General features: G+C 50.1%; 3 protein-coding genes across 3 annotated transcripts; 1 reads left to right on the forward strand and 2 right to left on the reverse strand.

The window, feature by feature from the left end:
• Window positions 1-3,537: 3,537 nt before the first annotated feature.
• ABOM_007801 (E3 ubiquitin-protein ligase) lies at window positions 3,538-5,796 on the reverse strand (the record flags this gene model as incomplete). Its single annotated transcript, XM_022534930.1, has 1 exon — window positions 3,538-5,796. One exon carries the CDS (start codon window positions 5,794-5,796, stop codon window positions 3,538-3,540), a length of 2,259 nt encoding a protein of 752 aa, XP_022387768.1.
• Window positions 5,797-6,790: 994 nt separating this feature from the next.
• mfp (putative peroxisomal multifunctional beta-oxidation protein (MFP)) lies at window positions 6,791-9,718 on the reverse strand (the record flags this gene model as incomplete). Its single annotated transcript, XM_022534931.1, has 5 exons — window positions 6,791-8,522; window positions 8,575-8,962; window positions 9,014-9,103; window positions 9,160-9,496; window positions 9,563-9,718. 5 exons carry the CDS (start codon window positions 9,716-9,718, stop codon window positions 6,791-6,793), a joined length of 2,703 nt encoding a protein of 900 aa, XP_022387765.1.
• A 1,039-nt stretch (window positions 9,719-10,757) lies between these two features.
• On the forward strand, window positions 10,758-12,027 carry ABOM_007803 (TDA10 family protein; the record flags this gene model as incomplete). The annotated part of the gene is made up of 5 exons (XM_022534932.1): window positions 10,758-10,913; window positions 11,001-11,503; window positions 11,580-11,603; window positions 11,676-11,791; window positions 11,864-12,027. The coding sequence occupies 5 exons, from the start codon at window positions 10,758-10,760 to the stop codon at window positions 12,025-12,027; spliced, it is 963 nt and encodes a 320-aa protein (XP_022387766.1).
• Between the last annotated feature and the right edge of the window lie 392 nt (window positions 12,028-12,419).

Consider the following 12,419-nt stretch of genomic DNA (forward strand, 5'->3'; position numbering starts at 1 on the left):
ATCTGCTATTCTGGACGACAAGCTGGCAGCTTAGGGAATTCCACTATGGAGAAAAAGGAATCAAAACCCGCGCCTGGCCATACCCATCAAGCAGTCAACCCGCTTGACATGACTCAGCGGATACGGAGCCAATCCAAAAGTCCACTCTTGGCGTGGTCCGGAACTCGGAACAGAATTACTATTGACATGGCTAGAACTGAGTAAGATTCTCTAACTAGGGTTGGGGAGACTATCCGGGGACTGGGTAGTGTTAGCAACAATAATATAAAAAATCCAAGTGAGCTGCCAAACCACGGCAAAGGTTGAGATACAGGCGCAGCTTAGCCTGGTTAGACAAAGTTGCCAAGAAATCTCGAACCACAGCTGATGATCAAGCTCGCCATTATTTGTCTTCTGCAGCATTCTATCCCCCATCGCTACACAAGCAAGGCCAAACGGACCCTCAATTCATTTTCTTCAGATACTACTTGACAATCCTTAAATTCAAGGAGACTATTCTCCAATATATATTCTTGCTCATTTCGGCGAGCCAAGTCACGCAGAGTTTCTAGTAGTTATATATAGTATGTACGGTTTGCAGCTAGTACCCAGTCTACGATCTGGAGAGCATCTTATATAGGAGTGATTTGCACCCTTTGAAAACTGCTACTATCTTGGGTCTAGATATTCTGGACTTTCGTTGTTCAGCTGATAAGTATCTGACTATTCTAAATCACTTAATCGCCCATTGATTATGACCCCAGGAGTAGCGACGTCGAACCAGCCACTATTAAGATCTCCTTTGGGTCTGTCTAAAGAGCGATCTAAGATTGTGGAATGTGTCCACAGCCCGGTATACGCCTATACTTCTGATTACCTCAGCCTTGGCTTATAAGTTAGTTAATTGGCCAACTGAGGCCCCCAGCACAGATCTTCAAGGCTTGGTTCCCAACAGCCCAGAACATCGTCCTTCACAAGCGGCCCTGCATAGAACCCCCAAAAAGGACCCTTACATTCATGATTGAAATTTAGGCATCATCTAACAGCAAGGTTGCCTACCAGCATATCAATAGAGTTCAGGCCAAAGACAAAAGTGCTCACCGGGGATTGCTTCCAATATAAAATGAATGGAATCATCCTGGGTGTCCTGGGTGTCACTCAACTCCAGGTACAGGTTAGGTGAGCGGGACACATAGAGCGATGTTAGAACGTCTTGGAACATAAAAACGCGTTGTTCTTGATCGACTCTAGTAACCCGATAGGGTTGTTTCGTTCCAATAGAGTCTAGCTTGCATTCGCTGCCCTCCTCGCATACAAGGGTCATGGAGGAGTTCAAAGGGGTGATCCCAGCTTCGTCATCGTTAAAGCCCTCGGTGTCAAGTATCCAGGACCCGGACTAGGAATCAATCAGGTTGCCAAATCGCACAGATGTTTCACTATAGTGCAATGACAATGCATCACCGCCAAGATCTTGCTTGATTTTTTCCTTCATCACCAGGCCGTAGGTCGGGCAAGAGAGAGAGCGGCGAGGAAGCCGGCCAAAAAATAGAAACGCATCATGTTGTCCGATAGAAGAGTAGGAAGATACCCCATAGAGTGAAATTATAGTTCAATAATGCGAGGGCTCGGGGACACCGATCTGATCCACATTTCACCAGAAGGGGACCAAGCGGTGGGAGCTGGATGCTGTAGAAAATCATATCTACCATCGTAGCCTTTATGGTAAGTACATACTAAGAAGTTGTGAAGGTACACTCGGCGATCTAGGCAATGTAGCTAGTTTACATGTAGAAGATGTAGACTAATAGTGCTGGGAATCTCCGCTCAACCCCAGCGACAAGTCGAACCGGACAATTGGGTTATGCAGCTTCAGAAAGACTCATACGGCTGAAGCTGGGGACGCGGGCCAAATCTTTCCTTGCCCCGGCTGGACAGATCAGGTCAATAGTCCCCAAAGATCGGGGAAGATCGACGGCTCCATCTGGCTCTTGGCTGATCCGCAACTCCAGGTCTGCAGTGACGAGCTCTCGACAGCCTTTAGTGGCGGAAATCGTATGGCCCACAGAGAACCTTGCTTCGGAGGTTCCCGACTCCGATTGTTTGCATGGATCGCGAAGGCACTTATATACCAGTATGCAATAGGTATATGGGGAATGTATTAATGCACGAGTGGGGCAGGCCTGCATTCGCTACTCTGGAAGACGGATTCCTCCGTCGTTACCCAGTAATGAGCAAGGTTTATCATTCCGATGTTCTTATAAGAGCGACAGATCCGCCCGAATGTATTCGCTCAACAGTACCCAAAGATTCCCTCGCCTTCTTTAATGAGCAACCCATGAAAGCTGAACGATTCACGATGGTCTCTTCTAAATTTATCGCGCTCGCCATTGTCTCCTGCGTGGCTCCCGCTCTGGCAGCAGAGAATGTAAGTTCAACCAATTCAACACCCCTAGCCTGCTTCCTTGAATAATTGGCTAAGTGCGCTCTCCCTCCCCTAGGCCATCCTTTACTCGCAAGAGCCTTGTGCGGGTGAAACAGCCCCGATCGAGCCAAACAACAAATGTACTCTCGTGCCGGAAACATTGTACGTCAAACCCGAAGGTTGACAACACAGAGTGGCACTAATGGCACCAATTAATAGGGCCGGAAAAGTGGTCGGGGTGAAAGTAACTGGAGATGTTGTGTGCAATTTCTATCGGTGAGTCATCCGACTTCCCAATCTTGATCGATATAATATGAGATGAAGGCGCTGATATTTGGTATAGGGATAAGGAATGTAAAGAGCCAATCTTGTATTCCGTGGAGGAGCCTGGTATCTGCCAATTTAGCGAGTGGGATGTCCATGGACAGAAAGTTAGCAACGTTTCAGCTAGCGTTCTTTGCTACGATAGTAGTGTTGAGGAGTCGTGAGATGCTGGCCTGCAACATAGTATCCATAAGTGAATAATGAAAGGGTTTCAATTGTATGTGTTGTTAACATGAGGAAAGTGTCGTCTCATGAAAAGTACAACTTCGTGCATAGACTATTGATATGTGCGTTGAGATATTCCCCACCACGATTCAATCGAGGTTAAAAATGATGCTGATCCGTCGATCAACTCGGTTGTTGGGAAATAAGTTATGGGGCATCTGTTCGGACAGAATACGCCCTTCATGTGATGGCTCACATATTCCCATTCTTCACGATGGCCCTTTGGGCACAGTCTACTTCATCCATAGATGATATAGCTAGATATATATTGTTTAGACGGAGAGGACCGGTAGCAGAAGTTGATGATGTTGACCCTAGCTTAACTAACTACTATGCTTACTTCGGGCCGAGATTGAGGATGTCGTGTACCTGCGATTCTGTCATCATTATAGAGCAGTGATCTAAAATAGATTTCAAGTTTATTCTCTAGGAGTCAACTCACAGGGAGGATCGAGGTATAACTACGGACGTAAACTACTGTATTGGCGGGATATGCAAGATAGTGTATCTCAAATAGCGAAAGTATATCAATCCGATAGAGAAGAGAACGTCAAGTAGCCAAAGGAATGTCATATCTCGTCACATCATCAAAGAATCCATGCACCGGGTCTGTTGTGCCCAATGCTAAACGCCAATATTAAAACACGATCTACGTAAAACCCAAAAAGACCGAAATGTGGTAAAAGAAAGACAAGAACACGCTCAAATCTTGTCAATGACAACCACCCGTTCCACGACCCAATCCACAAAGGCTTGTCCTTCCATCTTCCACCGGCCCTCCCGCCACACTTCATCCACCCAGTAGGCAGATTCTTCCCTTGACCCGGCAATGACAATCCGCCGGCTGATTTGTTCTGTCGTGAGAAGGACCGGTTGACTTGAAAAGACCGGACTCCGACGCTGGCCATGCCTTGCCGCATGCGCCATTCGCGTTCGGCTTTCTCGCCCGCACGACGCGCGACAGCTTCTTCGTCTTCGTCTTGGTAGAGCTCGCATTTGTTGCACTCGGTACAGCGAGCCCCTGGGTTGATGCGAAAATGTTCGCAGAAATGCTTGTAGCCCTCTGGTTCTTCGAATTCTTCGTCATCGATGTTTTGGTCGGCGTGCTCTGCTTCGTTGGCTGGGTTGATGTTTTCTTGTTGACGTTGCCTGGGGCGGAACCATTGTGGGGCTTTGGATGGGGGGCTGAGGCCTTTGCGACAGAGGTAACACATGGAATACCCGCAGACGCAGGTTAATTTGTTGCAGCCGGAGGATTTGACGAAGGACAGGCCGCAGCGAGGACAGGTGCGTTTCACTGCAGCCGTGCGAGCGGCCTCCACAGTGGCTCGTAAATCGAGCAAGAGTGGTTCAAAGCAGACATGCGGGTCCCGCCATGGCTTTTGGCAGGTTATGCAGCTGACGCGTTGACATAATGGGTTTGCGCAGGTGAATCTCTTCGGCCGCACCTTAAGACACAAGTTTAGGAAAGAGTTGCGCAGGAAGTTCTGAACGGTGGAAGGATCTAAAATGTAGAGAATGATCACGGGAATGAAGAGCAAGGGTATCGTGTCTAAGATGATGATGGTAAGTATAATCGTGGAGATGATCCCATCCCGACGAAAGCGCCAAGTGATCCCCTTCGCCGAGGGATGATAGACTGAATCGACCTCCGCGTACGAGCAAAAGGGGCAGCGAATGAGCTTCAGCTGGGACTTGAGAAGAGCATCTGAAGCCAGCCGACCTTCAAACTTAAGATAAGTCTCAATTCCGCCCTTGTCAAGGAGGATGGCTCGTTTGACGACCTCCGGATGCAAGCTCCCATTACAGCCGTCATGGGCGAACGGGGTCAAACACTTCAGAGTCGAACGCTCTACATCGATTGATTTCCCCCAACCCTGACCAAACAGCGCCTCCTGGACCGTCCGCCGGATACAATCATAGCAGATGATATGCATATTATCCGAACAAGTCGAGATCTCCTCGAATGTCACATCGGATAAACAGCACTCGCATTCGTAGAGCGCAGCTGCTGCCTTGGCCTCATCCTGATTCAGTTCCTCCGCCAACCTACGATCCCGATCCTCAAATTCCTCTTTCTTCGCGCTCAGCAACGGCGCCAGCAAAGCATCATGCAATTCCCGATCCAACTCCACACACCCTGTCTCCTTCAAGATCGGAACCGCCTCCCCATCCGCATACCGCTGCCACACAATCAAAGGGCTCTCCTCCTTATCCCTCTTACTCTTAAAAGAAGGAAAGAGACTATTAAACGTCGCCCGCCACGTCCTCTTCGAAAGATCTCTCAACGTCGGCCTCGCCCTCACATAACAGAAATTCACTTCCGCCAGAACCGCATCGACCGTACTCTTGCTCAGCCCGCTGAATTCCTTCAGCAGCACCGTTCTCACAGCGATCTTGTACTCAGTCGTCCGAAACCGTTCATTTCGTGGAACCACCCCGGACTCCGTCACCGGCACCGCCTCGGCGTCATCTCCCGGGACATTCCACCGGCCGGCCACCCATTCCTTTTTATGACGCAAAAGCTGCTCAACGCAGACATGCAGGCGGCTCTGCCCATCGAATCGCACAAGTAATTCGCGGAAGACTTCAATCTTCACGTCCGGGAAGATTCGTGCGAGGGTCTCTAAGGCGTTGTTTAGTTCCTCTTGTTCGCGGTTTTGTTCTGCGGTTGGAGTGGTGGATGTGGGGATTAGACGCGAGCGGGAGGTGATTCCGAAGGGGTTGTTGCGGAGGGCTTCGCTGAGGGTGCTGGATTGGTTGGTGTCGTTGGGGCGGAGGGGAGATGATGTTGATGTTGTTGTTGGGGATTTGGAGAAACTCGGAACTGGTAGCGAGAGGACCATCGTGGCGTCGACGGGGGAGTCTGCTACATGATCGGCCTGGGGCGAAAAAGATGTTGAAGTAAGGGGGTATACTGGGTAGCGTGAGTACACGTTAGAAATGGAGAGGTAACAAATTGTCTGCCTAGAGATAAGTGGAGTTGGAGAGTGATGGAGAAGGTTGAATGAAGTTGACACCAATCAATGGTATTGTGTTACGTTACATGACCGTATGGCGGGCCGATGTTGGGGGAATCTAGACCGCCTACCCGTCACTGCTAAACACTATAATCGCATCACTAGTAAATAAACTATATTCTCAGATCTACATGGTATATACATGATGTTAGAGGCCGCTAGAAGATATTAGTACACCTCTAGCTAGATTCTAAGTTGGTAGAGGGCATCTGCTCATCTCAAAATATAGCAATACAGGTACAGTCTGTAGTGTATCATAGTATTGGAAAGAAGATATTGTGACATATGTTGAGAAACAAAACATGACTATGCTTGTCGAGATGAACGACTCCATACAAGCACTCACTATATAAGTATTTTACCTGTGTCTTTAGTGCTTTTCACATCGGTTTCCATACAAGGTATGTTAAGCATGCCAGAGACATCCAGAGATATATATAGCTGGTAATAATCCGAAGCTAACCGCGAATACGTATAATCACCAAGCGGAACCGTGGAGGATCTCTAGGTGTGGATCCGCGATAAAGCAGGCCACCTTAGTTGCAAGAAGGTTAAGGAAAGCGAGCTTCGTTCCCGTCCTGATCCGATCAGAATAAGCTTCCACAAGACCTAGGTATGGACTTTCAATCAAGAATCGGCCCCATTGAATTATTGACTATTCTCAGTCAGATACACCAGATTGAAAAAGTAAGCATATTTTGAAAGTCAACTTGCAAAAAAGATTGCTAAATTGGAAAGAAACAGAAATCGTAATATCTATGTACACAATTTAATCCTATCATTTCGCCATCACGCAAAAGGTCCTCGGTTTAATTATAATTTACAGTTTGGCCTTGGCCCCCTCCAACAGCTCAACACCAGCGCCGCTAATGGCGGGCTTGCCAGTCTCCACAACAGTGGTCTGGAACAGGACGGTGTTGCCCTCCTTCCACATCTCGGTCCTCAGAGTCTGACCGGGCAAGACGACACCGGCAAAGCGAACCTTGATGTTCTTGTAGGCACCGAACTTGCTGTACACGTGCTTACCGGAGACACCCAGAGAGCACAGACCGTGCAGGATAGGAGTCTTGAAGCCACCGACCTTGCTGAACTCAGGGTCGATGTGCAGAGGGTTGCGGTCACCGTTGAGACGGTACAGAGCAGCCTGGTCCTCGGAGGTCTTCTCCTCGACAACAGCATCCGGCTTGCGCTGAGGAGCCTTGTAGGCCGCGGTGGCTCCCTTGGGGCGGGCGGCGGTGGGCTTGGGGGATCCGCCGAAGCCGCCACTGCCACGGATGAAAACGGTGGACTCGTTGTAGAAGAGATCCTCTCCAGTCTTCGCGTCCTTGGTGGTGAAACCGGCAACGACAAGAGCAGCGGCACCCTTGTCAACAACGTCAATGAGCTTGGGGAAGGTCAGGGTCTTGGCCTCGGTGGGGATGGGGAATTTGCGGATCTCCATGTACTGTTCACCGTGCAGCAGCATCATGGGGGAGAAGTTCTTCACAATGTCGTCCATGTTGTAAGGCACGGCGGTGTTGAACCAAGGGACCACACCGAAGGTGGGAAGAGCCTGGAAGTGCTCATTGTTCTCGTACACGAAAGGCAGGTCAGTGCGCTTAGCACCCAAGCTGAGGTTGTAGAGAATGATATCCCGGTCGACGTAGTCAAAAGCAGTTCCGTCGGTAGTCGCCTGCTTGGCCTTCTCGATGTTGGCCAAGATGTCGTTGCCACCCTCGGAGGCATCACTGCGGTTGCCCATGTTGGCCATGACCTTCTCAGAACCAGCCTGACTATCCTCAGGGTGATCCGCACGGCCGTCATCGAAGTTGGTGATCTTGTTCCAGTTCTTGACAACCTCTTCAGGGGTCAACTTGACGTCCACAGGGAAACCGTGGCCGCCAGAGCGCTGCCAGCGAGTGTTAGTGAACCAACCGCTGCCGCACTCGTACAGGCCCTTGGTGCCAGTTCCAGGAACAATGTCCGAGGAAAGAAGAACCACAAGAGGGGCGACGTAGTCGGGCTTGAAGGCCTGGACCATCTCCTCAGGCATGATAGTACGAGTCATGTTGGTACCGGCGTTAGGAGCGATGGTGTTGACCTTGATGTTGTACTTGGCGCCCTCGATAGCGAGGGTACGGGAGAAACCGAGGATACCAAGTTTCGCTGCGGCGTAGTTGGCCTGGCCGAAGTTACCGTAGATACCGCTGGTGCTTGCGGTGTTGACGATACGACCATACTTCTGCTTGAGCATGTAAGGCCAGGCGGCCTTGGTAACCTTGTAGGTACCACGGAGGTGAACATTGATAACGGGGTTCCACAGGTCGTCGTTCATGTTGGTGAAGGCCTTGTCGCGCAGGATACCGGCGTTGTTGACCAGAATATCGATACGTCCGAAAGCATCGATGGCAGTCTTGACAACGGCGTCGCCATCTTCGCAGGAAGCCTTGTTGCCGACAGCCTTTCCACCCATCTTCTTAATTTCCTGCACAACGGGCTCAGGGTCGACCAGATCGTTCACCACCACAGAGGCGCCATACTTGGCAAAGAGCAGACAGTATGCGCGTCCGAGACTATAAAATCGTTAGCAACAGTCATGTTCAAGCCGTGTTCTAAAACACATACCCGTTACCACCACCAGTGACAAGAGCAACCTTGCCCTTGAAGTCAGGCTCCTGGCCGGACGGGGCGCTGGGGGTCTTCAAACCCTGCTCCAAGAGGGTCATGAAGTCGGCCGGACCAGTCGGGTACTCGGGCTGAGAGAAGTCGTTGACATCGTTCCACTTCCTAGCGATAGCGCCGGGGGTCAAGGAGTCGTCGGTCTTGAGCAGAGCACCCTTGGCACGCTCCCAGCGCAGCTTGGCAGCGTGGCCACCACCGACTTCGTAGATTCCACCGGTCTCGGTTGTGTTAGAGGGGTGCACCAACGTGGCCACCAAGGGAACAACCCATTCGGGCTTCAGAATGTCCAGAACATCCTGAGGCATGATGGTGGCGGTCATGCGGCTAGCGGCTGTTCCAAGTCAGCATTCGTTACAGTTAACGATTAGTGTTCTTTGCATACCGATAGGTGCAATGACGTTGGCAATGATGTTGTACTTAGCGCCCTCCTTGGCGAGGGTCTCAGTGAAACCGACCTGACCGAGCTTCGCGGCTAATGGTACTGTCAGCTTCTTGATCTATGAATAGCCTCTGTTCATTGGTACCTACCAGAGTAGTTGGCCTGGCCAAAGTTACCGAAGAGACCAGCAGCCGAGGCAGTGTTAATGACACGGCCGTACTTCTGTTTCCGGAAATGAGGCCATGCGGCTCTTGCGCACTTGTATGCACCATAGGTGTGAACTTTGGTGATGAGGTCCCAGTCCTGGTCCTTCATGTTCTTAAAGCTGACATCCCGGAGAATACCGGCGTTGTTAATGAGGATATCAATGCGGCCGAAGTTCTTGATGGCGGTGTCAATAATAGCTTCACCGTTCTCAACGCTGTCGTAGTTGGCGACTGCCTTGCCTCCGGCAGCACGGATCTCCTCGACGACCACATCAGCAGCCTATAGTAGACTCCATGTTAGTAACAGTATTCCAGAACCTGCATGTGGCCGTGATTCGGCTCGTACCTTTGACGACTTGCCCTCACCCGCGTGAGAACCACCCAAGTCGTTCACAACGACGTTTGCGCCCCTCGAGGCAAAGAAGGTCGCATAGGCCTTACCGAGGCCACCGCCGGCTCCCGTCACAACGACGGTTTGGTTGTCGAAGCGCAGCTCAGACATCTTGTACGGGTATAATTAAAACAAAAAGGAAAGGGAAAAGCAAACACCGAGAATGTAATAACGTGGTGCCTCCGCACAAAATGTTTCAGTATTATTGAGGAGGAGAGGAGAAGAGGGGAGGAGAGGAGGATAGACAAAGTAGTCAAAGTTCAACGAGGATTTAGGGAGGTCCGTAGTAAGTTTAAGTATGAGGGGAAAGTCTGGGGGAGAGCAGAGTTGAAGAAGCCTTTGGATCTGGGGGAGTAAGTGGACGGTCGCGGTGCTCGGCAAGGACACTATGCATTTGGAACCTCGGCATCTTTTTGGTTGCTTTGAAGCTCGGAGGTTCCCACGCACCAAGCGGATCTAGGCAGATGATCCCTCGTTCACATGCCGATATAGCTCTCCTGGATCGAGAACCCCATATTTTGTCGAGTAATCCGGTGTTCCTAAGGCATAGATGGGGTGTTTTTAATGAAGAGATCTGCCATCCATAGATGCGGAACCTCGCTGCGATGCACCTCTGTCGACTACTCCAGCATGGAAATTTCCCTTGTCTGGCTGCCGACGCTAGCATTCGTTAGTTATGCATCGGCATTATTATGTAATCCGCATGGCTATCACGATTCAATGCGCAGACTAACCCCAATCAGGCAACACATGACCTTGCTGACTCAGACATGTGATCCGACGTCATCATCACGTGTCTGCCATGAGACAACCAAATGTTCAGTAATCTAAAAGGCAAGAGAGATTTAAATACTACCCTCAGTCCCCCCTGGGACGAGCTTCCGTGTCCAAAAGACCTTTTCGCAGTTGAAAGCCCACCACAATGGCCAGACCCATGGTTAATCTATCAGGCACAATCTTTGTCCCCCACCGCCCGGACATTCGAATCTCCAGGTTCTCCGCTTCGGCGCACCTCCGACATGGCGCTTTTCTTCTTAGTCCCCCATATAAAACATAAATCACCCTCAACAAACAAACGTAGTCGTAGCAAGGGAAAAAACAAGAAGCAAAAAAGAGCCAACACAGTAAAAACCAAAACAAACCACCAAAAATGCCCGAAATCATCGACGACAAGTCCCAACACTGCATCCCGTTCCTCCTGGAGCGATTAAAAGCCCACCAAGAGCGTTTCGGAAACGACCCGGTCAGAACCCCACCATTCTTTCTGGGGTTGAATGGCGTCCAGGGAGCCGGAAAGACGGTGCTGGTATGAATTGATGCGAGAAATCTAGTTCTATTCGGGTTGAACCATGTCTACATAGATGTCTAACGGTTATATTGCAAACATGTAAAGGTGTCCACCCTCCAATCGACTCTCCGCTCCGCGCCATACTCCCTCCCCGTTATCACGCTCTCGCTTGACGATCTATACCTCACCCACGAGGAACAGGTCAATCTCGCCAAGTCGCACCCTGCAAACCCACTACTGCAGCATCGCGGGCAACCGGGTACCCATGATCTGCCATTAGCCAAGGAGGTCTTTGAATCTCTCCGCGCGGGCCGAGCCACGGCTATTCCGCAGTATGATAAATCGGTGTATGCGGGGCAGGGTGACCGCGTACCCGAGTCGCAATGGGAGATCGTTAATGGTGAGGGGCAGGATAAGATAAAGGTCGTCATTTTCGAGGGTTGGTGTGTCGGTTTCCGCGCTGTGGATGATCGGCTCCTGCGCGAGAGGTGGGATGATGCTGTTATGCGGAAAGAGAAGGGTGGCTATGATGGACGGTTGGGATATGTGCCGTTTGAGGCTGTCAAGGCTGTTAATGATGCGCTGAAGGAATACGATCTGATCACTGAGTGAGTTTAGACCCCCTTGCCTTGTTGGATGCGACTGGAGTTGGAGGGATAAGGGCTAACGGATAATCTACGACAGTCAGTTGGATGCTCTGATCCATATGTAAGTTCTGCCAGCTTGCTGGTCTTGCCCTTTGCTTCAGTATCCATTTGTGGAATCTAACGTGACCTGCAGTGATGCCCAAGACTCACACTTTGTCTATGACTGGCGACAGGAACAAGAAAGGACGCTTCTAGCTGCCAAAGGAACGGGCATGACCCCGGAACAGGTCACTCACTTTGTCAATGGCTGTATGCTACCCCGCTCCTTTTCCTCTATTTGCATAATGATGCATGAAAACAGTGCCATGCTAACGAAAACAGACTACCCCTCATATGAGCTTTTCACCGATGGCCTTCGAGCAGGTACCTTCCGGCCTGTTCCACATACAACAGCTGCATCTAGACCTTCTACAAGCTGGGAGGACAGACAGCTTCATTTGATCGTCGATAAGAATCGAAAAGTCCAAGAAGTCCGCAAGATATAGGTCGCATAGACTTTTTGTCAATATCTATCAACCCCAATGAATCGTCAAATCTAATCCACAGGGAATTCCACCATTCGAGGAGTCGTTGTTCAAAAGACTTTTGCTGCAATGCCAATTCAGTCCAATATAGTAGCCAAATATATTCTACCGTCTGTCTGTGCAGATTCCCAACCACATATACAATGGATATCGATAGATATGACCAGAAAGTAGCTCAACCATCTTACTGGCCACGGCCATCAACATTAGATATCGTCACACGTAGATCTAGATCTATACCAACGCCATTGGGAAAACCAAACGCCGATGCCAACCTTAATGATAGTTGAGCGGAGAGTGGATAACAAAGGAATTAAGAAGGGCGATAAAGAGTTAAACGCGCAAAAAAAAAA

The sequence above is a fragment of the Aspergillus bombycis genome, assembly GCF_001792695.1.
Source record: "Aspergillus bombycis strain NRRL26010 chromosome Unknown contig00061, whole genome shotgun sequence".
In the NCBI taxonomy this organism is placed as follows: Eukaryota; Fungi; Ascomycota; class Eurotiomycetes; order Eurotiales; family Aspergillaceae; genus Aspergillus; species Aspergillus bombycis.